At 38.8% G+C, this 25,331-nt stretch overlaps 2 protein-coding genes across 3 annotated transcripts in view; one reads left to right on the top strand and one right to left on the bottom strand.

The window, feature by feature from the left end:
* The window catches only part of CAV1 (caveolin 1), a gene marked incomplete at its 3' end in the record, with an annotated part of 34,914 nt that extends 17,963 nt beyond the window's left edge, over positions 1-16,951 (top strand). Inside the window, 1 exon segment of the mRNA NM_001009477.1 lies at positions 16,542-16,951. Within this exon segment, the coding sequence (NP_001009477.1) occupies positions 16,542-16,883 (342 nt within the window).
* TFEC (transcription factor EC) overlaps positions 1-25,331 on the bottom strand; it is a 789,619-nt gene that overhangs the window by 643,842 nt on the left and 120,446 nt on the right. The window lies entirely within an intron of this gene.

Genomic DNA, 25,331 nt, shown 5'->3' with positions numbered 1-25,331 from the left:
ACTTTCTGAGTGCTGACAGTTGTCAAATTCACCTAGTTCATATGGCCACATTTCTGAAGTTCTTTTTAACAGCCCATCTGTGAGCAATAGGATCAGATGACTAAGAACTACAGGGCAGAAGCACTATGACTTTGAATCAGATTTTCCCATTACCCAGCTATAGAGTCTGTTTCTCTCTGACCCATATAAAGTTCAGCATTTAAGACCCTATGTGATTTTAATCCCATCGCTTAGCACCCTGGCTGTATGAATATGAAGGAAAACATGAATTTGTTCGAATTCCAGACGCCCTGAACATTCTCTGGGAACTCATCAGCTCCCTAAGCTAAAGCTGTGGGTTTAAACCTAAATCTAACTCTGTAGGTTTCAACCTAAATTTCATGATAAACAAAAACTGAATAGATCTGTCTTCCCTGTCTTTGATCATTCTTTTTCCAAAATTACTATGACTGCATTAGAACAATAGAATGCAGTCAACAAATGCAATCACTAGCCCCTGGCCAGATAACACATTCCAAACTTTATCTCCTAAAGGAGATTTTATCAAGTTTGTGCTCTTATAAATAGGAGAAAGAGAGAAATATAACTTGGCAAATGGAAGCGTTCATTAATTTATCCATTTATTCAACAAACATTAATTTAGTATCTACTATATTCCAGGGAGCTTATAACCTAGCAGCAGAAATAACCTCACACACACAATCAAACCATTAAATAAGTGTAGGGTATGTTGGATGAAAAAAATGGTCTGGTCTAAATTCAAGAGGTTAGTGATTTGGGGAGGGGCAAAAAAGTTGGTTCTTCTGTTACCTTAAAAGTAAGGAAGTATACCACAGAAAGATATCACTCCTCCTTAATAATGATTGTTGAGCAAGCTTGAGCAGCCAGAAGCCATCCCTATTTCATTTGCACTGTCCCCTTTTCAAAAACACTCGTACCCAAATCATAGATCCTATCCTGGTTCTGTTTCTTCATTTCATTTATTCCATCCTTAAAAAGTAGGTACTTCATAACTACTGAATAAACTCACAAGGCCACAGTACTGTAAACCAAAAGTGCCTGAAATAAATATGTAAGTATTCTAGGCTATAAATGTTTCTAAAGTTTAGGTTACAGCCTCATCAAATTGTATTCTGATTTTTCTAAAGCAGCAGATCACAACCAGGGATAATTTTTTGCTCCCCTCACAGGGAACATTTGGCAATGTCTGGAGACATTTTTAGTTGTAACAGTTTAGGAGGTGCTACTGGCATCTGGTCGGAGAAGGCAATGGCACCCCACTCCAGTACTCTTGCCTGGAAAATCCCATGGACAGAGGAGGCTGCAGTCCATGGGGGTCACTGAGGGTCGGACACGACTGAGCGACTTCACTTTCACTTTCACGCATTGGAGAAGGAAATGGCAACCCATTCCAGTGTTCTTGCCTGGAGAATCCCAGGGATGGGGGAGCCTAGTGGGGCTGCTGTCTCTGGGGTGGCACAGAGTCAGACATGACTGAAGCACCTTAGCAGCAGCAACTGGCATCTGGTGGTTAGAAGACAGGAATGTTGAGAGTCACACTACAGTGCCCAGGACAACCCCCCAACCCTCACCCTAACAACAAAGAACTAGCTGACCCAAAATGCCAACAGTGCCCAGATGAAGAAATCCTGTAAGAGAGATTGGAAGTTGTGTATTGGGAGCCACATAATGGGCAGTGATTATCCTTGCTTAGGCCCTACAAGGATCCTAGTGTAAATCCCTTTCCTCACTAGCCATGCAATGTTCAAACCTGCAGAGATTTATTTCATTCATTTTCTATTTGTTTAATAAACAGACTGGAAGCACTGGAGGGAAAAATATTCCAGCAGTGAAGTAAGATGAAAGCTATTAGTAACCCTAGTTTGACTTAAGTGAATAGTAGGAAACAACATCTGCCATCAGGAAGTGAGTTGTAGAAACTGAAAAAAAAAGTTAAGAGTGTTTAAAAAGCTCTGGTTCAAACAAATGTCTATGTGAACCAATGGGTAGCTTGAAAACAGTGAAGACATTTCCGTTTCTTATGTCTTTGATAGAATGGAAAGAGCTTTTATTTTCTTTAGCGTGGTAATTATTCATATTTATCCTATGACATGCCCTAAAAGCTTAAAGAATAACAAACTCCCAAGGGTAAACACAGAATTTTGTGAGCGAGTGAGACCTCTGGATGAATCCTTATCATTGTATGCTTGGATAAAACAAGATTTCCATGCATTAAACAGTACAAGACTTTCTATTTGGGAAGTAAGCTTCCACCACTTTGAAGGGCTCTAGCTACTTCTCAAGGATAATAAACATAAACTCCCCCAAGGTATGACTCCTTCCCCATTCAAGTTCAGCGCTCTAGTCTCAGTGCGCCTATCACCAGCCCTTGCTTAGCTTATTTGTACACTGTTGGCTGTTTCATGTCATTTATTTGGTAATACTTGACATCAACAAGTGCCACCAAATACATCAATACCAGAAGCCTGAAAATTTAAAAAGAATCAAAACACATGCAGCCTGCTTTGTACCAAGCCATCTGAAGCTAGGTACTTTTTGTAATAATGAAAATGTGAGGTCATGTGGATGGGAGAGATGGTTCCAGATTCCTGAAAAAGGCTCATGGTCAACTGGTCTCAGGTGCACCAAATGTGGTTTTAGGTTCCTGCCTGTGATCCCAAGAAGAAAGAGTACTCCCCTTATTCAAGGAGGTATAAAAATGCTATCGAACCCCCAAATCATCTCATCATCAAGGACAGTTTTTAACAATTTCAGAAGGATGTATATTCATTTCAAAGGAATGCCTTAAAAAGTATCACAAACTAGGGGCTTAAAGCAATAGAAATTTACTGTCTCATGGTTCTAGAGGCTAGATGTCCAAAATCAACATGTCAGCAAGACCACGTGCCCTTTGAAACCTGCAGGGGAATCCATCCTTATCTCTTCCTAACTTCTCCTGGTTTTCTGGCCATCTTTGGCATTCCTTGGTGTGCAGCTGCATAACTTCAATCAATACCATGGCCTTCTTGTGTCTTCACATTACACCATCTTCTTAGAAGGATGCCTGCCATCTCAGATGGGGAGTCCACTCTACACCAGAGTGACCTCATCCTAATTACATCTACAAGATCCTGTCTCCAAATAAGGTCACTTTCCAAGGTACTGGGGATTCAGACTTCAATATATTTTTTGACAGGGAACACAATTCCAGGCACAACAGGATGTAAACTATGAATGTATATTTTTTTTTTTACCAAAACAGGGAAATTTAACTTTAATACAAACTCAAGGATCATTTATACTCCCTCCTACAAAGAGCAAAAGATGGAGATACCTGGTGGCTCTCTTCAGCCTAAAGGTGAAAAGAAAGAAAGAATAAGGCAAAAAGGAATTAATCTAAAGCAAAGTCGTGTCTACCTGGTGTGCTGCCACTTTCAGACACATCCGTGGACTCAGTCAGCTGGAGTACCTTCTCCCCCAGGGCAGGTATGCTTCAAGTTTATAATAAACTCCAGAAGGCTAATGCACATGCAAGAGATGAACTAATTCTTATTTGCTCAATGGCAGAATGCAGAATAAGCACCCACCCGCACAAAATGATTTCAGGAATGCCAAGAGGGTCTATCGTTCCAAAAGAGCTCCTCCATCCTCCCAGCACTGTTACTGAAATGCCTGACACTTCCCCACTTCTCCTGGTTTGGGTGCCTGGGCCAGAAGCTCCCAATGTAGTATTGACCAGTGCCCTTGACACTGTTCCGACTATTTTGCCTAAGTTATTTAATACACAGAATAATCCTATGAAGTAGATACTGTTGTACCTACAATTTACAGGTAAGAAAGTAAGGCACAGGGAGATTTAATAATCTTAGCAAAGCTGAGATCCAAAGTGGCCCCCAAGCTATCAACCATGTTACCATATTACCTTTCAACAGTTGGGAGAAACACAGTAACTAACTTACTATCATGCCCACTTAGATCAGAGTGTTAGGATATTTAATCCTCTCAGTAGAGAACTAAGACAGCAGTTTTTTTTTGTTTTTCAAACTGTCTTTCCTGTACAACTTGTATCAAAATGAGGGAAGAGGTACACACACCTGGACTCTACCCTCAGACACAACTGATTCAGAATCTCAGTGGCCAAAAATCTGCATTTTGACAGACAAATGAGTGGATTAATGTTTGAGAACCACTGGCCCTACAGGAACGGAATAGGGAAAAGTCCAATGTTAAGGTTAACTAGAAAAAGCCACAGAGAGGTGACAAGGCAATGGGACCCCGTAATCAATGGTTGAATGACTCAGGGGGTCCTGAGCAGAGAAGAACTTGGTTGCTGGAGAGGAAGGTAATGCTGAACATGGAGGTTTGATAGCAGAAGTAGACCAGCCACAGCCTCTGACTTGGATGCACATGCCCTGTCCTGTTAGAAATGGTTGTTTGCTGAGTCAGGACAGCATTTTCTTGTTCATTTGGATGAAAAGCATGGTTGCAGGCAAGGGAGACCAACCAGTGCACATAGATTTAGAAATTCTTATTCTGACTCTATTTGAATGAGCAGGGTTTCATAAACAGAATGAGAACTGGTGTGAGATTAAAGTAAGTGATATGATGGAGGATCCAAGAGACTAAAGTCCTGTGTTTGGTTCAGTCACTGATTATAGCCTCCCTGAGGCTCAGGCTCTTGATCTGTAAAATGGGGGAAATAACACCTGCTTTGAAGGTCCTCACATACAGGATGTGAACTCATTGAGACATAGTACTCTATTATTGCTATTCCAAGGCCCCTAAAAATCTCTTGACTCAGAATATATGTGCCACACTCATTCCCTAAGACCATTAATAACACAACAAAGGGCAACTGGAAATGATGCTCTGCCTTACTCTGTGCATCCCCCTATGCCTCTGCCAGGAAAGACAACATAGTCACCTAAATTCATTCTAAAGTACAGATTGCACTGTAGGCCTCCTGCACTGGAGAAACACACACACACGCACACACACACACACACACACACACACGAGGAAAAGTGGAGGCTAAAGACATCAAAAGACATTTTCACTCTTCTTCCCCTATCTCATCCACACTGGTGTGCTCTACTAATTCTCTGAAGAGCTGGACTGCTATTTCTGCTTCTACTTCTGCTTCCCCTCCTCAGCATACTCCAGTACACACCCCCTGCTTTTGCGCCAGATCGGTACAATTATAGTTATTCAGATCATTGCAGCAAAACTCAACCAAGCAACAACATAATCAGTATTTTCTAAATCATTCTTCCTTAAATCTGAAAACTTCTGAGTCCACACTGCCTCCTCCTCTGTAGGAGGAGGCTTTCCTGTCTAGGCTTTCCATGCCTTTCAAGTAACTTGTCCTCCACTTCATTTTGATCAAATCGTGGTATTACAGAGGTATGGTAAAAAAGAATATAATTTTGAATAAAATAAGATACCAAAAAAATCGATAAATAAAAATGTACTTGTGAAATCAGGATTAGAATTCATAGTAGATAATATGATGGTTAATGTATGCCTACATCCTTTCAATAGCTATTTATATCACCTTTAAAATATATATATTGATGCAATATCTGCTAATTAATGTACGCATAATACTATTAGGAACTGTGGAGGATACCAAGATGGGTGTAGTGGACACCAACTTGCCCTAGATCCTGGTTTGCTCCATTCATTCTTTAGTTAAGTGACCTTTTCTTTTCAGGGAAATAAAAGACTATTTTCTATTCTTATTATGAAAATAACCTAGAACTTTACAAGTTTGTGAAGAGAAGCAGATGAGTGAAATAGGACGCTAAATGTGTATAATATCTATTCTGAGGTCTCTGTAATGTCCAAGAAGCAATCCAGAGGGAGAGACTCAAGGGTTCCAGTTAGAAGCCCAGGTCAAGGACTACAGGTCCCCTTTGCACTCTTCCCTGTACACCCAGCCCTCTCCTGTCACTCACAGAAGTATGCAAATACCCACCTTTCTGTTCTCCAGTTTGAAACTCTGATTACTAACGCAGCCCTCTCCCTTTAGGTCCAAAGGCAACCCAGTGCTCTCCCACAGGGTGAAGTTGCCAGCACCTGTTATCCCAAGGCAATCCAAGAACACTTCAATGTTCCCACCCTTGGTTTAAATTCTTCCTAGTTCTCTGTGTAGATTCTCTGGAAGTCCAAACAATCACAAGCATTAAGGATACAATATAGGCCTCCTCTTTTCAGTTGAGGCTGCAAGAACACTGCAGCTTTCACTGCTGCTTTTTCCCCTCAGTGATGCCAGTTCAGTTCAATAAACAAATGGATATTTGCCTTTGCCCCTGAGAAAACACATAGGCATTAGGGCAGAGTTCCTGTGTTCTGATAACATTTAATTGTGCTAGTTCTCAACCCTCTCTACACCCACACACTCATGGACCACATTTATTCCACTGACTTCAAAGGCCATTCAACATGTTGGAAATATGTGTGAGAACACTGAGGGGAGTTTGAAATTAGTTTCAACCCTCTTTCTGTATGTGTGGGCTTGGTTCATGCAGTAGGTAGGATTTTAGAAGTACATATTTGATTTTTAAAACATTCATTTGTTTATACTGGGTTTAAAATCATAAAAAATAAATCAGGATTTCTATTGCCAGTCTTTGTGTTTTTCATAATAAATAACAGTCATTCATCCTTGTCCAATAAATATTTATAGGTTTAAATTAGGGAAAGCTTTTCAAGAGAATTTCCATTCATTCTTTATCCACCAACTTCCATATGCCAGCAAGCACAGGAGGAGTTTCAGGAAAGAAGCAGGAAGCAGACTAGGGCTTCCAGGCACAGAGGGAAGAGAGTATTGACAACAGAAAGAAGCTGTCATTAAATCCATACAGATGTTGTCATTCACTAGTTCACTTTTTGTATAAGATTCACCAGGCCCATCCCAGAGAGTGTGATCTAAGTCTGAAAGGAGCCTAAGAACCTGCATTTTAACACATCCCTTCCTCCCTCCCATTAACCTTTGCCACACTACCCCTGTGCTGGTGCATTCAACACATATGCAAAAGTCCAGATTCAGTGGCATGTCTTCAGGGTGGAGCTGACTCTTAGTCTTTGGTGCATATCTGGGTAGAAATCCAAGCACATTAGCAATATGAGCTGATAACACTATCAACTGTGTACAATTTTTCTAATACTCAGTTTAATAGGAATTGTTGAAAGTTTAAAATGCTCTATTTCCTTCTCATATATTTCTGGACTTTGCTCCAGGACCAAATTGCAGGATATTTATATACACTCAGTTCTGAAAGAGATGGGAATACCAGATCACCTGACCTGCCTCTTGAGAAACCTATATGCAGGTCAGGAAGAAACAGTTAGAACTGGACATGGAACAACAGACTGGTTCCAAACAGGAAAAGGAGTATGTCAAGGCTGTATATTGTTACCCTGCTTATTTAACTTATATGCAGAGTACATCATGAGAAACACTGGACTAGAAGAAACACAAGCTGGAATCAAGATTGCTGGGAGAAATATCAATAACCTCAGATATGCAGATGACACCACCCTTATGGCAGAAAGTGAACAGGAACTCAAAAGCCTCTTGTTGAAAGAGGAGAGTGAAAAAGTTGGCTTAAAGCTCAACATTCAGAAAATGAAGATCATGGTATCTGGTCCCATCACTTCATGGGAAATAGATGGGGAAACAGTGGAAACAGTGTCAGACTTTATTTTTGGGGGCTCCAAAATCACTGCAGATGGTGATTGCAGCCATGAAATTAAAAGACGCTTACTCCTTGGAAGGAAAGTTATGACCAACCTAGATAGCTTATTCAAAAGCAGAGACATTACTTTGCCAACAAAGGTCTGTCTAGTCAAGGCTATGGTTTTTCCAGTGGTCATGTATGGATGTGAGAGTTGGACTGTGAAGAAAGCTGAGCGCTGAAGAATTGATGCTTTTGAACTGTGGTGTTGGAGAAGACTCTTGAGAGTCCCTTGGACTGCAAGGAGATCCAACTAGTCCACTCTAAAGGAGATCAGTCCTGGGTGTTCATTGGAAGGACTGATGCTGAAGCTGAAACTCCAATACTTTAGCCACCTCATGCGAAGAGCTGACTCATTGGAAAAGACCCTGATGCTGGGAGGGGTTGACGGCAGGAGGAGAAGGGGACAACAGAGGATGAGATGGCTAGATGGCATCACCGACTTGATGGACATGAGTTTGAGTGAACTCCGGCAGTTGGTGATGGACAGGGAGGCCTGGCGTGCTGAGATTCATGGGGTCGCAAAGAGTCGGACACGACTGAGTGACTGAACTGAACTGACTGACTGTGTATATTTTTCTATAAGCATGAAAATGGAATTATATAAGAAAAAGAATAATATAATGAAAAATAAAACATGATCATCAAAATAAAGGTGGTTTGTTTTAGAATTATATTAGTCATCTATAGCTGCATAACCAACGGCCTCAAAATTCAGTGGCTTAGTATAGCAAATATTTAAATCATCTAACAGTGTATTTGAAAACCAAATGTGACTTAGCTGAATGGTTCTGTACAGGGCCTTCCACAGGCTTTAATCCACGTGGCAGGGCTGGAGTTTGTCTCAAAGCCCAAATGGGGAAAGCCCCACTTCCAAGCTCACTCACATGGCCACTGGTAGGATTCAGTTCCTCCCAGGCTTCTGGTTTGAGGACTTAGTTCCTCAATGGTTATTGGCAAAAGTTCTGCCTCAGTTAACTTCCTCTCACATCTCTCCAACTTGGCACCTTGCTTTCTGCAGAGCAAGCAAGCAAGAGAGCAAGAAAGAAAGGAAGATGATACCATGGTCTTTTGTAACCTGATCATGGAAGTGACTACTCCATCATTTTTGCCACATTTTATTATTTAGAAGCAAATCAACAAATCCAGCCCACTCTAAAGTGTGGGGAACGTTACACAAAGGCATAAATACCAAGAAGTAGAGGAGGAGGAATCACTGGGAGCCATCTCAGATGTTGTCTATCACAGAACACATGAATCTGCTTTTTTTATTGTCAATTTATCATCCTACTTATGGTTTGCTAAAACTAAATGTAAATGTAAAACAAACTTTTCTGATACAGGTTAGGGAGTGTATTCTGGGGCAGAGTATAGTAGTACTGAAAAGATTCTGAAGTTACTAATTGAATTTAGGTTTCTAAATGAGGAGTTGTACACCTACAATGCTAACCAAAAGGAAAGAGTGTTAGTTACTATATCACTTCAGAATGCTTTCTGATATAGGTAACCAAAAATCTGAATAGCTGTGGCTTAAAAATAAAAGCATAAGGAGATGTCTAGAGGCAGATAGCTGTTGAATTGTTTCAGTAGATTGGCAGCACAAAAGCAGCATCTTCTTCTATTCTCTTGGTCTTTTAATTATATATGTCAGCTCATGGTCAAAAGATGACTTCTCTACATTAAGGCGATACATCATTTTGTAAGTAGGAAGAAAAGGGCAAAGGGCCATACCAAATGCCTCTGTTTCATTTCATAAGACAGATAAAGCTTTCCGGAAGTCTAGCCCAGCAGACTTCCACGTAATCTCGTTGGCTAGAACAGGGTCACATGTCTACTCTAAACTGACCACTTGACAAGAAGACTAAGATTACCATGGCAAGTCTAAACCATCTATAACTTATCTCTAAGATAAAAGAATTATTTCCATGACCTGAACAAATGAAGGCTCACTGGCAGAAAAGTGGGACTGTGGGTGTCAGGCAGACAACACACATCTTCTATAAACATCTTGTTTGTTATTATTTATGTGTTCCATATATCCAGTATAATCACAGTTTCATAATTTTATCACAATTTTCACAAAAATCTAAAATGATATTTTCTCATGGAAACAGAATAGACAAGCATCTTTGCTTATTAAATCCCAAATGTACTTAAAAGTTTCCTTCTTGGAAATTCTTCATCCAGAAATAAAATGTCCAAATTTTGAGACAAAAAATATGAGCCCATGTTTTTTAATCCTGTGTACATGGAAAACTCTTTTTTTAATATTTCCATCACATACACTTAACAAAATGACTTACTGCACTAGCCAACAACTGTTATTAAAACACAGTGAGACAGATTGCTTTTCTTGACGTCTGCTGCTAGATTTTTGCTAACTTATGTTTCAAAAATTATAGCATCATAAGTCAATGTTGTACAAAAGTATTTAATGACATTTATAAATATCTAATAACGTAAACTCTTGACTCCTTATAAAGCATCTATTAAGACATACAAATACTGAAGTTTATTTATGCCTTTGATTTTTGAAGTCTGATTCTTGCCAGAAGGGCAACTTGTTCCATAGTTTACAGAACAGAAAATCAGCTCATGGAGGAGCAGCTCAACCTCATCTGAAGCATCCCCATTCTAAGAAACTAAATGGCACCTGCATGTCTTGGTTTTTGTGTTTGTCCAAAAGGAAACCTCTAATTCTTACTCTGCTCCACATTTATGTGAGCAAATACAGTTCTCTCTGAGTAACACCTGCTCTGAGACTTCCTCTAGAGGGGTAAGAAGGTCATGTCCCTGAGGAATGGGACTCCAGAGTGACAGCTTTGATGAGGGATAAATCAAACCAATGATGCATATGAACAATGAGCACACTAGAGATAATTAGAAAAAGGCACCACTTTTCATTCAATGATGTTCAAATTCACATTCAAGCCTAGTTGCCTTTTTCATTGGCTATGGAATGTAGCATCCAGATGATGAAGGGTGTGTGGTGATAGCAGACAGTATTGGAAAAGCCCAGGAAAGTTTCTAAGCCTGAATTCCAAGCCTGTGCCTGCCATTAAGTGGAAAAGTATTCTTGATTTGGTCATCTGACAGCTTTGTCCATCAATTTCTCCCTCTCAAATGGATCTCTTTCTCTTTAAGAATCCCTTCAGATTTAAGATTTATGAATTTGAATTTAAATTTAAAGATTTATGAATTTAAGAATCTATGAATCTGCTAACGCAACTATGCTTGGATGGAATAGTGAACTGCCTTTAAATGGAATGACTGATTACTAACAGAATTTTGTTGGGTTCAATCGATTATGAATGTTTCAAAATGTATAATGAAGATATTTTTCAAAATATTCCCTCTGGTTTTCACCTATTCACTCTAAATAGGTATACAGAAATGTCTATATTCATGCTGAGAAAAGGACATTTCTCCTAACCTCACACAGTGATATATTTCAAGTCTATGTCTTAGAAGACAATGAGAGACTTACAGGAGACCTAGAGATAGGAATGGGGTAGGCAGAGAAGGGACATAAGGAGAAAGATGTACATTCATAGGGAAATAGTGTGGAGGGCAGGGGTGAATCTAGGCCTGGGAATCAGGAAATTAGAGTTCTAATTTCAGCTTTTCCACTGATTTACTTGGGACCTTGAGAAATCTGGTCCATTTAAATTGTGCCTCAGTTTCCTTATCTACCAATTAGAGAGAGAGTTCTTGGCTAGGTGCCCAGGATTGTGAGAACATGATGTGCAGGGCCATGGAAATTCAGTCAGTACCAAAAAGGCAAAACATCCTAGTTACTAGATGTCCTAACTTAAAATAGAAACATTAACAAGAGTAATTTCTTTAATAATCAAAATGTGAATGTTTTAGGAAGCATATCATTCTGGGTGAAAATTAAGCAAACAGGTCTAATTAGAAGAGCTTATAGTCCCAGGGATACGAAAGCAAAAGGAAGTTAGACTTGAAGAAGGACAAGTTCCAGTCTTGCCCCTTATCATCCATGTGACCTTGGGTAATTTCTTAACCTCCAACAGTAGCCTCATTATGTAAAATGAGAATAATGGCACATACCTCAGAGGTTGTGGTAAAGATGATTACAGATGGAAGTTAGTTCTTTTGAAGCGCTGATGAGGTTTGAATTTACATCCACCATGTACTTTGCAACTGACAGTTTCTCTTATTTCCATTGCCTATTTAAAACTGTAGTCACCCAGAACAAGTAATTTTTAACGATGTTTATTGAGTATTTACTATATTGCAATGCTCTATCCCCATGCCAAGCACTTTGCATAAATTTTCTCATGTCCTCCTCACAAATGCCAATATTACTATTACTGTTGCAGAAATGGAAGTAGAGAGAAACTAAAGATTATTTCTGGCTTCACTGTGTTTCTTTAACCTGCCTTTTCTCTTTTCAACTGCCTTTTCTCTCTTCAACTGACTTTACTCTTATTTTAAGCCACGTTACATTCTTAAGACTAAAGCAGCAACTAACTAAGGAATATATTTATATAACATGTTATTTTTGTCATGTTGCTTTCCACCCCTGGAGACTTGCTCTAAATTCACTTGGATATTTGAAGATAAATCATACTCACTGCAGTTTTGGAAAGCATTAAAAAAGTAGCCACTCAAATTTTCTAAGCAACTTAAAACTTAAGAATTTCCAAAATGTTCACTGAAAAAAGCATTTATATTTATGTTTAGAAAAATTAAATTATCAGTAAGAAATCTTACATATATGGCACATGTTTATAGATCTTCACTAAGGACCAATTGTGTATATATGTGTATGACCTCATTCTAACACTGTTCTCAGAGACTAGGCTGTGGGAATTCTTACAGTTACCAGAGGGTTAAACTCAATAATCTCTCGCTCTCCCTTTTTTTTTTTTTTTCCTTTTGGTCAATGTGCCTTTTAATTATGAAATACTAATTGTCTTAGAGAAAATTTGAAAAATATTTTTTAAGCAATGTGGTATTAAAGAATCAATATCTTTCCAATCAGATTGGAAATTCAAATCTAACTCTTCTTATTTACCTGGACAATTTATTAAACTTCACATTTTTCTATTAAATGGCAATAATAAATTACAGAGTTGCTGTGAGTTAAATGAGAACAGCATTTGATCATGATAGCCAGTCAACAAATGTTAGTAACTATCCATTCCCTTGGAAAAGAATCTGTAGGCAAACATGCTTAAATTCTGTTCTGCAAAGAGACAGGAATCCTTGGTTCCTGTAAAGTCCTTACCAGCCTCCTTTGGCAATAGACTATTTTCTATAAAAGTGATGGCCCTCTTCTATTAAGTACCCCCTTCAGGGCATTCATGGACCACCATTGCCCAACCTTTGATTCAGATTAAGAATACCTTGCTCTAGTGCATTCATTTTGACTTCACCAAATCCTCTTACAAAATAGGGTCATCTTTAAAAATAAAATTCTTTGGGGACCTTTCAAAGGAAAAGCACAGACCTTTATTTTTAACAGCTTTGGGAAAATCCAGTACCAGAGCAAAACCCTATAGTAAACAAGTATCTGCACAGAAACTTCATTGAAAGATTGATCTGACTTGCCACACATTTAGAACAATCTTTTAAAACACACAAATGTTTATTTCTGAGTCTAGATCTAAACAGGGAAAGAAAACATTAGAACAACAATAAATTTATTTAACTTCCTTTAGATAACTATGGACATAGCTTTTTTAAAGTATTACATATTCTTAGGACATTGGACAACAGATCAAGAAACAGAATGTTTTAGAAAACAAATATTAACTATTGGTAAGAATCATGTATTTTTTCCAAAAGAAGTTTATTGTGTTTAACCAAAAGTGGCTCCTTGGCACTGAGAGGCTCCATGGAGTCACATAAGTCCTCATTCCTTAATCCTGAGTTTGCCTGGATTGCTGCTGCTGCTGCTGCTGCTAAGTCGTGTCAGTCGTGTCCCACTCTGTGCGACCCCATAGACGGCAGCCCACCAGGCTTCCCCATCCCTGGGATTCTCCAGGCAAGAACACTAGAGTGGGTTGCCACTTCCTTCTCCAGTGCATGAAAGTGAAAAGTGAAAGTGAAGTCCCTCAGTCATGTCCGACTCTTCGAGACCCCATGAACTGCAGCCTTCCAGGCTCCTCCGTCCACAGGATTTTCCAGGCAAGAGTACTGGAGTGGGGTGCCATTGGATTGCTGCTGGCAGTCATCAATGTGTTTATATTTCAAACGACATAAGAGTCCTTCATATAGCTGCCACCACTCTGCAGTTAAACTGGCTCTGTCCTATACTTCTGGTGGTAATTTTTTTACCCCATGCTTTAGTCTATATAATTCTTCCAGATGGATAAAAGCTCCTGAAAATTAATTCTGTGGGAAAGAATGCTATTGGGAAAGCGGCCAGGCTTGCATCCTGTCTCCACCTCTGCTGTGTTTGACTTTAGCAAGCCACCATTATGACTCCGAATCTATGTATCTTCTTTGGTAAAATGACAACCTACCTTCCCAGATGGTTTGAAACCCTACATCACATGGAGATAATACATGTAGAAGCACTTAATAACAGTTAACTGCTACATGACTACAAACTAATTTGATTATTTTCTGCTGCTGCTAAGTTGCTTCAGTCGTGTCCGACTGTGTGTGACCCCATAGACGGCAGCCCACCAGGCTCCGCTGTCCTTGGGATTCTTCAGGCAAGAACCCTGGAGTGGGTTGCCATTTCCTTCTCCAATGCATGAAAGTGAAAAGTGAAAGTGAAGTCACTGAGTCGTGTCCAACTCTCAGCGACTCCATGGACTGCAGCACACCAGGCTTCTCCGTCCATGGGATTTTCCAGGCAGGAGTACTAGAGCGGGGTGCCATTGCCTTCTCCTGATTATTTTCTAGTGGCTACCAAAAGGGACTAGTACAGGTGTTGCGTCTACTGCTAAGTTGCCTAAGTGGTGTCTGACTCCTTGCAACCCTGTGGACCATTGCCTGCCAGGCTCTTCTGTCTATGAGATTCTCCAGGCAAGAATATTGAAGTGGGTTGCCATGATTTCCTTCAGTGGATCTTCCTGACCCAGGGATTGAACCCACATCTCTTTATGTCTTCTACACTGGCAAATGGTTCTTTACTATTAGCACCACCTGGGAAGCCCCTAGAGAGAGCAGAGGTGACATTAACAGCAAGAAGAAAATTAGGAAGGCAGTTAAGAAAATGTTAAGATAGAACTGTTTTTGAGTTGAAGAAACAGTAAAGTTTTGAATAAAGACAAATTCAACCTGTACTGGGCCACACACGTGGTGCTAGTGGTAAAGAATCTGCTTACGAATGCAGGAGATATAAGAGACGCAGATTCGATCCCTGGGTCAGGAAGATCCCCTGGAAGAGGGCATGGCTTTCATCCTTAAAGCTCAAGATTAAGCAGCAATCCAGACAAGCTCCAGTATTCTTGCCTGGAGAATACCATGGACAGAAGAGCCTGGTGGGCTATGATCCATAGGGTTGCAAAGAGTCGGACTCAACTGAAGCAACTTGGCATGCATGCACAACTCTCTCTAGCAGGCAAACCTGAAGCTCAAAGTTCATCTTAGGCTTTTCTCTCTCCTTATCCTTGAAGTAACCAAATCCTGGGGACTCTTCCTTTAACATCCCTGAGATTCATTCTTTTCTTTTTTCATGGTCACTATTACAGTTTTGGCCCTGCCATCTCTAACTTGGGATACTGCAAGAATCTTTCTGCCTTGAGTCTCTTTTCCTTTTCCCCCACCCTAGACACTGCTATCAAATTCATGTTGGTAAATGACTGAATTGGATTGTGCCTGCATTCTTCTGCTCCAACATCTTCAACAGACACCGCCCCCCCCCACCCCACCCCTCACCACCTCCATTACCACTGTATATAAAGTAAAACTGAGTCTGGCCTCAACCTTTCTTTTCAGCCATGGCCACACAGGTCTATCTGCCTGTGACACTCCCTGCATCATCCTTCCTTGTCCTGGAGCCTTGATCACAGCGTTTTCCAGATCCCTTCTTCCTTCCTTTCCAAGTCATACCCCATTTTCCAATCCCTGCTCAAATCCCATCACACAATGAAGATTTCTTGAATCCTCAGAGCCCACAATGATCTAATTTCCTGAAGATATTCTACCAGCTGAGTGTTGGAGAGTTGATAATCAGTCATGAACTGCTTCCCAGGTGGGGCTAGTGGTAAAGACCCCACCACCAATGCAGAAGATGTAAAATGTAGGTTCAATCCCTGGGTCAGGAAAATCCCCTGGAGAAGGTCATGGCAACCCACTCATCTTCTTGCCTGGAGAAACCCATGGACAGAGGAACCTGGTGGGCTACAGCCCATAGGGTTGAAAGAGTCGGATACGACTGAAGTGATTTAGCACATATGAACTAACTACCTCTTAACATTGTTTGTGTAGTTGTCTTGGAATGCAGTTAACTTAGGTCATGTTATTTACATTTTACTGAATGCCTAGTATACTTATCCATATTACTGGGCTTTACTTGAAGGCAAGAATTTTATCATATACCTTTAGTTTTTTCTAGAGCAGCAGTTCTCAACCTTTCACATAGCAAAGAAACACCCAGAGAACATGTTAGAAATCCAGCTTGACACTACCCCTAGAGGTCTGGGTGGAGCCCAAATCTGCATTTCCCACAAATTCCGAGTGAGGCTGATGCCGCTGGGTGCCTTTAAGCATTTTACACAGAACCTGTACATAAAAGCTAATATATATTTATGCATACTCAGAAATGGGTTTTTTCTTTTTTCTTCTATTTCAAGCTCATGTTCTGTCACTTCTTTTCAGATTGATTTTGAAGATGTGATTGCAGAACCAGAAGGAACACACAGTTTCGACGGCATCTGGAAGGCCAGCTTCACCACCTTCACTGTGACAAAGTACTGGTTTTACCGTTTGCTGTCTGCCCTCTTTGGCATCCCAATGGCACTCATCTGGGGCATTTACTTTGCCATTCTCTCTTTCCTACACATCTGGGCAGTTGTACCATGCATTAAGAGTTTCCTGATTGAGATTCAGTGCATCAGCCGTGTCTATTCCATCTACGTCCACACCTTCTGTGACCCACTGTTTGAGGCTATTGGCAAAATATTCAGCAATATCCGCATCAACATGCAGAAAGAAATATAAATGACATTTCAAGGATAGAAGTATATATGATTCCTTTTCCCTTTTAATTTTCTCAGTGCCAATTTCAAGTTGCTAGTACAGCAACAACATATGAATGAATTTCCTGGTTCAGAACAAAGATATCAGTCTCTCAGTCTTCATAACTATTATTTTTCTCCTCTGAGCTATTGGGTTGTCTGTGTTGGGGGTTGTCTGAACTTTTAAAATCCATTTAAAATATTTTTCTTTCATTTGGATCATTGTTCTATTGGCTGGGATATGAACCTATTGTTAAAAGATAACTTCAGAGAAATACAAAGAACTGAGGAGGAAAAAAAGAACTAACAACCTCAACTGCCTGTTCTAAAATGTTGATCATTTTATGGTAAGGGAAGTATTCAAGTATTCCAGGCTATTGTCACTGAGTGTACAGATATGTGGGCAGTTTTAAGCAAACTCTTCCCTCTGAAGTGTTTAGTGAATTGCTGCCATTCACTGTAAAGATTCAATGGGATCTAGTGATCTTCATCAAGTTAGAAAACATAATCTGCACATGATCTATTGCCTTACTTTCTTGAAATTTTAACCTGTGATAGATACTTCTATGCCTGGATATTTGTTACATACATGATGACACCTAAGTGCCTTCCTGTTCCCCAGGTTTTCCTTTTAAAATAGGGTCCACCTCATCAACTTTCATTAGGTCAGCAGCCTTCCTGAAGACCAAAATTAGAAAATTCCATTACCTAATTCTTCACACTTATTTTTGACTCCAAGATATGGGATCAGATGAAGTTCATGTCTGTACTTGATCACACAACATCTTTATCCATATTGAGTATGGTCCACATCAGCCCCATTAAATGAATTAAGGTGAATAAATGGGGCCAAGCCCTCTGGGCTGGCAGAAGTGGAAGCCAACTTTCCCTGCCTCTCACTAGCTGAATGAGGTCAGCATGTCTATTCAGCTTCGTTTATTTTCAAGAATAATCACGCTTTCCTGACTCCAAACTAATCCATCACCGGGGTGGTTTAGTGGCTGAACATTGTGTTCCCTTTTCAGCTGATCAGTGGGCCTCCGGGGAAGGGCTCATAAAATGGAGGCCATTGTGTGAGACTGTCAGAGTTGTTGCAAATGTGACCCCTTCAAATTAAAGCACTTGCAACTGTCTGTTATGCTGTGACACATGGCCCCTCCCCCTGCCACGAGCTTTGGACTTAAGCCAAGCATCACTTTGCTCAGAGAGAAGATGGGGGAGGAGGCAGTAATAAAATATGGAGGTAATTTTGCTGGAATAAATTCAAATTCTTCTGAATTCAAACTGAGGAATTTTACCTGTAAACCTGAGTCATACAGAAAGCTGCCTGGTACATCCAAAAGCTTTTTATTCCTCCTGCTCATAGTAAGATTCTTCCCTGGGGGACTTTATCTTTAACCTTCAGTTATGCTTTTATTTCCATACACCTGTTGGAATTCTGCTTGGTTTCTTTTTTTGCCTCTTCCAGTTTTCCTGGCACCTTAATCGCCAACCTGTTACCGATTTAGGTTTTTTGCATTAAAACAGACACTGGCATGGACATAGTTTTACTTTTAAACTGTGTACATAACTGAAAATGTACTATACTGAATAATTTTTAAGTGCAAAGATTTTTTTTATCTTTATATGAGGAAAATCACTTGGGAAATTGTTTTGTGATTCAATCTGTAAACTGTGTATCCCAAGACATGTCTGTTCTATATAGATGCTTAGTCCCTTGTGCAAATCAAGTGCTGGTCCAAAAGACTGCTGAAATTTTTATATGCTTACTGATATTTTACACTTTTTTTATCTTGCATGTCCTGTAATAAGTCTACACAATAAAAATGTTTAACAATTAAATAGTCAGATTTATTATTTTTCCTCAAAACAGGCCTGCATGTGTTGATTTCTGTACTGTGGTGTGTGTGTGTGTAAAGTGCATGTACGTAGAGTCTGTACATATTTGTAGTATGTTTTGAGGGGTGGTGGTCTTCCACTTTTCAACTATTAAAAAGTCACTTAGTTGGGATCTTTCTTCTAAGGTCATCACCATTCATGAGGTACTTTAGATAAAAGTTATAATTAATAAATATTTGTTTAGCGGTTTAATCAATATTTTGTTACTTGTCACCTAATTTGAGCCACTAACAACTTTATGTGATTGGTAACTTTCTCCATTGGTATTTGACACCTTCAGGGAGGCAGTTATGCTCTGACTTTCTGCCATTTCTTAACTGGAATTTTTTAAGATGTGCATTTCAGAAGTAATTCATTTTGGCCTTGGCTAAGTTTAGATTAAGATATTCTGTATTAGTCAGGGTTCTCCAGAGAAGCCAATAGGATATATATATATATATATATATATATATATATATATACACACACACACATACACATACATATATATATACACACACATACATATTATATATGAAATATACCCATGTGAATATGTAAGGAAAGTACAGAGAAAGAGAGGAGTAAGAAATTGGTCCACACCAAGTTAAGGAGGCTAAAAAGTCTCAAGGTCTGCAGGTGAGTCAACAAGCTACAGGAAAACTGATGGGATAGTTCCAGTCCAAAAGCTGGCAGGTTGAAACCCATGAAAAGCCTATGTTTCAGTTTGAGTTCAACAGCAGGACAAATCCAGTGTTCCAGTTGAAAGGAAGTCAGGCAGGAGCAATTCTGTCCTACTCAGAAAAAGATCAGCTTTTTGGTTCTGTTTGGTCCTTCAACTGATTGGCTGAGGCCCACCCATGTTAGAGAGGGCAATCTGCTTTACTCAGTCTACCAGTTTAAATGTTAATCCCATCCAAGAATTATCCTCATGAAAACACCAAGAATAAAGTTTGACCAAATATCTGGACACTCCAGTCAATTTGACACATAAAATTAACCATTAAAACTTGCAAATAAAATTTTGCAAAGGAATCTTCTAACTTCTTTGCCCTGAAACTCCTTTCATGTGGTTTACAGAGTCCCTCTTGCTTGGTTCTCAAGCATGCACTGAAGCTCATTATTTAGTAATACAGCCTGGTATTCGTGTTTATCCAGCAAATCCATTTCTAGTATGCAGTGTGAAGACCTGCTTTTGACCATTGCAAGATGTCATGTCTTGGCCAATGTTATTCCACCAGTTCAAGCAAAATCAATGAAGTGACTTTAAAGAAAAGCTTTTGCACAACAAAGGAACCATCGACAAAATAAAAAGACAGCCAACTGAAGGGAAGAAAATATTTGTAAATGATATGACTGATAAGAAGTTAATATTCAAAATATACAACTGAACACCAAAAAATAACTCAATTGAAAAATACATAGAAGATTTGAATAAATATTTTTCTGAAGAGGAAATACAGATGGCCAACAGACATATGAAGATGCTCGACATCACTAATCATTAGGGAAATGCAAATCAAAACCATAATGAGATATCACCTCCTAGCTGTCAGAATGGCTATTATCAAAATGTACACAAATAACAAATGTTGGAGAAGATATGGAGAAAAGGGAACCCGCCTTTACTGTTGGTGGGAAATTGGTACAACCACTGTGGAAAATAGTATGGAGGTTTCACAAAAAATTAAAAAGAGAACTACCATATGATCCAGCAATTCCACTATTGGGTAAACATCCAAGAAAAACAAAAACACTAATTTGGAAAGATACACACATCCCAATGTTCATAGCAACATTATTTACAATTGCCGAGATGTGAAAGCTACCTAAATGTCCATCAACAGAAAAAAACGGATAAAGGAAAAAAGAAGACATATACATACACACAATGAAAGCCATACTGATCTATACACCTTGTTATATTTAAAACAGATAGCCAACAATTCCCTGTATATCACAGGGAATTATGCTCAATATTTTTTAAAAATCTAAATGGGGAAAAGATTTGAAAAAGAACAGATACTGGTATATGTATAACTGTGCTTCCCTGGTGGCTCAGACAGTAAAGAATCTGCCTGGCATGCAAAAGACCCAAGTTTGACCCCTGGATTGGGAAGATCCCTGGAGAAGGGAATGGTTACCCACTCCATTATTCATGCCTGGAGATTTCTACGGACTGGAGAACCTGGCTGGCTACAGTCCATGGGGTCGCAAAGAGTTGTACATGACTGAGTGACTAACACACATACACATGTGTATAACTGAATCACTCTGCTGTACACTTGAAACTAACAAAACATTGTTAATCAACTATACTCCCATATAAAATAAAATTTCTTTAAATAAATTAATTTACTGCTGTGTCTGAAAAAAAAAAGAGAGAGTGAAATAATCCCATTTGCAGAAACACGGGTGGACCTACAGAATATCATACTAAGTGAGCTAAGTCAGACAGAGAAAGACAAATATCATATGATATCACTTATATATCATGGGCAATTTTTTCTTTAGGATGGTTTCCCTTTTATCATTAATTCATTGGATTCTGTCAGTTCCATCTTCACTATTATCTTGCTTTTGAACCCTTGCTTCGTTTACACTGTCACTACCTCAGTGTAAGCAACCATTATTTAAGTCCTGAACTATCCTAGCTAGTTTTTCTGTTTTTACTCTTGCCCCCCTAATCTAACTCATTTGGTCATTTTATGATACAGAAATACAACTGTCATATACACACACATACATACACACAGCTTAAAAACCTCCAGTAGCTTACTGTATTCAGTATAAACTCTAAGACCCACAAAGTCTTACATGACCTAGACCCTAATTATATCTTCTATCTTAGCTCATACCACCACCTCCTCTTACTATCTGTGCTCTAGATACACTGATCTTCCATTCCCAAGGGCTAGGGAAGTCCTATCTGGTCACAGGACTTTGCACAGATGTTCACTCTGACTGGAATGCTCTTACACCTTCCTCTCTACTTTGCTACCTGCTCATCCTTTAAGTCTCAGCCTCAATATTACTGCTCAGAGTGGTCTTCCCTATCTGAAGCAAGTCCTCCTGTCTTAGTCACTATCTTAGCCTCTTGCCTATTTTCTTCACTGCATGTGGCATATTAAGAAATTATTTTGTCTGTTTACAATATTTTATCTTTATCTTCCTTAGGATATAAACTCCATGAAGCAGAGATTTTATCATAATAGACATTCAATTAGTATTTGTTAAATGAATGGATTGATGGATGGATGGGTAGAAAGGGTGGTCTATAGAAAGGGAGACTATGAAGGCATGAAGTGCCATGTTTCTGCTTTACCATTAATAGTGTCTTAAAGATGGTCTTCTAATCCATTCTGAAGTAAAGTACAGCATTATCAAAACATACTTGCCATTTGTTTTTATTCACCAACTTCATTTTTTTTCTCCATGATTTTCTTCCATTGAAACTTTCTCTATTGTACCATTTGGACACTTTGATATGTCAAAACATGTTTCCCAAATGAAAATTCTAATGAGGACTACCATGGATATTTGATATACATTTTTTTCTTACTTGAATAATGGAAAACACATGTTGATACAGTTATTAAGAAAAAAGATGATTTGCCAGCAGCTGTTGACTTCATCAATTCCACTATGTGATGAGTCACTCAAACTTCCATAGAGCTAGAAAGTTACATGCAAGAAAGAGGATTTCTTATTGTGATCAGAGAGGAATGGGAAGAGTTAGACATGGGGAAAGTAAACAAAATCAACAAAAATGAAGGATTTGATGCTATAAAAAACTAAGTAATTAGGGGACATATGTATACCTATGACTGAGTGATGATATTTGGCAGAAAACAGAAAAATTCTGTAAAGCTATTATCCTTCAATTAAAAAATAAATTTTAAAAGAAAATTAAGTATTTTTTTTAATTTTTATTTTTACTTTATTTTACTTTACAATACTGTATTGGTTTTGCCATACATTGACATGAATCCACCACGGGTGTACATGCGTTCCCAAACATGAACCCCCTCCCACCTCCCTCCCCATAACATCTCTCTGGGTGAAAATTAAGTAATTTATATGTCAAAAGGAAAAAACCATAATCTACCCAGTACTTTAACAGAACAACTGAAAACATGTGGAAACTAGCATAAAAGGTAGGGAGAGTACCTTCAGTAGGAAGAAGGTAGCCATTTAAAAAGGCACCTGCTGCCAGTCTGAGCCACTCTATGAATGGGCAGCAAAGAAGTCTACTCCTCTACTTCATTTGTATTATTATCATGCCAAATATTAACAAAATAATAACTGTCCCAGGTATCAGTCAAAGTCCTTCTTGAGAGGACATTTCTTAAACTCTTTATCACATTACACAACCTCTTGGAAAAGGAAAGATTTAGTTACCTGTCTAACTCTAAAATAAATTTCTATCAACTGCATAACACAAGTCAGCACTCTGTGAAATGCACAACACAATATTCACACTGATGGATATAATTTGGCTTGAGACTGACTTTGCATTTTCACTGTGATTTTGTCCTTTTGCTCGTTGCCTTTCCTTTATTGAGCATATACCTACCACACATGATGGAGAAAGAAATGGCAATCCACTCCAGTATTTGGTCTGGAAAACTCGATGGACAGAGAAGCCTGGTGGGCTGCAGTTCACGGGGTCACAAAGAGTCAGACATCACTGAGTGATTAAACCATTACCACATACAAAGCAGTATGCTAAGCATTTTATAAATATTCCTAACAATATCCCTATGGCTTATGTGACCTTCTTTAGGTCAAGTGGTTGCCACTGCTGTTTTTGAAATCAGAAAACAGAAGCTCAGATGGATTAAATAGTTAAATGCTCAAGGTTACCCAAACACTTTAACACCCATAACTATTAGTCCCAAAACTTTTCTTTATAGAGAAACTCATTATGATCTTGGGAGAAATGCTAAAGTGGAGCACCATTTGGCAGTATTAAAATAGCATTTTGTGTCCTCGAAGGTTAAAAAAAGACAGTAAATGGTTAAAAGTCATGCAGATAATATACTCTGTAATCCAAGTATCTGTTCACATAGTTATTTATTTTATTCCTTCAGCAGGAAGCGACTCTTTGGTGTAGCAGGGAATAGAAAAATAAGTAAGACAAAGATGGGTAGGACAAAGGCCTTTGTCTTCAAGGAAGCTCAGTGAAGCACCAAATGAAGTCATCTCTAAGATACAACAGAACTGATATTTTGCTATTTTTCTCCAAGAAAATAAGCTTTTTGTAAAATAAAAGTTACTGACAATAAATTTTATGGTTCAATACAATGGCCTTAAAACTGTAGAACACAGAACTATAGAATCCAGAAGTACTGATAGCTTTCCTAAGAGAACAAGGTTGGGTTAGAAGCAGAGACAAGAGGAACAGTATCAAATACTTTCAAACAAACAAGTTCCATTTCAATTTTTTTCTCATTAATTCTCAGCATAATATTTTGCTTGATTAAACAGTCCCATCACAGAGAAAATTTGAAAACCTCTGCCTTGGTGAAATAAATACATCTTTTATACCAACTTAGATCTTATGAAAGACTGGTGCTTGCTTTTGTGATTTATTACTCAAATATGTCCTAACAATATTCTTTGAAAATCCAGGCTCAACTGAAAAGACAAACCTCAGACAAGATCTATCAAAACCATGAATAAATATATAATAGCCTTGTAAAATCTCATACTCCAGATCTAACAGAAATGAATAATAATTTGAGAATCTGAGTGGGATGAGCAGGAAAAAACTGGGAGTGTCATTTATATTCCTGAGGAGGAAACACATTTAATAGTGAGGTTATTAGGACAAATATCTGAGATGATGTCAAATATTGCTCAAGCAACTTATTAAAAAAATCAGCCTTCAGTATCTACACTGAGTTAGAACAACTTCTTTAGTCCTTGTTTTTTCACTGTCAACCTTAAATAATAATGAATGTGAATAATAATCCATACCATAGCAGAAAACACCTTGAACAGAAGTGGGGAACTGTAACCAAATCCACAACCAAACAGCTATGAGACCTTGGATAAGTCACATAACTACAGTCTCTTAAACCAGCAGTCATAATGTCTCCAATCTCATGAGATTGTGCTTCAAATAAAAATGTGAAAAATGACTAAAATAGAGGCAGGCCTCATGGGAAATAGGTGTCAAACAGTCTCTCAATCCACCACTCAATTTCATTCTTTCCAGTGCCTCTGGGTCACTTGATTTTCTTAACACATCCAAGCCATTCTCTTGCCTGTCTTCATGGATCATATTTCTTCTAGTACTTATCAAATGGACTGAGTCAAAATGCCCCAAATATACCTGACATTTTATTTCAAGAACCTATCATTGTCTGACTTCCATTTCTTGTCTCTATGTTCATACATCTGATTGGCTCAGACCAGATCATAATAGGCTTCTCCTACATTAGTTGTCCACTCTGAACCTATCAGTGGTCTGTACAGCATCAGTGTCAGCTGGTTTGAAAAGTTATCCATTTAAGGTGTAACGGAAGGAAGGGGAAGCTAATTAGAA

Source organism: Ovis aries, chromosome 4, assembly GCF_016772045.2.
Source record: "Ovis aries strain OAR_USU_Benz2616 breed Rambouillet chromosome 4, ARS-UI_Ramb_v3.0, whole genome shotgun sequence".
In the NCBI taxonomy this organism is placed as follows: domain Eukaryota; kingdom Metazoa; phylum Chordata; class Mammalia; order Artiodactyla; family Bovidae; genus Ovis; species Ovis aries.
The sequence above is the reverse complement of the archived record's forward strand: the minus strand, read 5'-3'. Positions and strand labels throughout refer to the sequence as shown.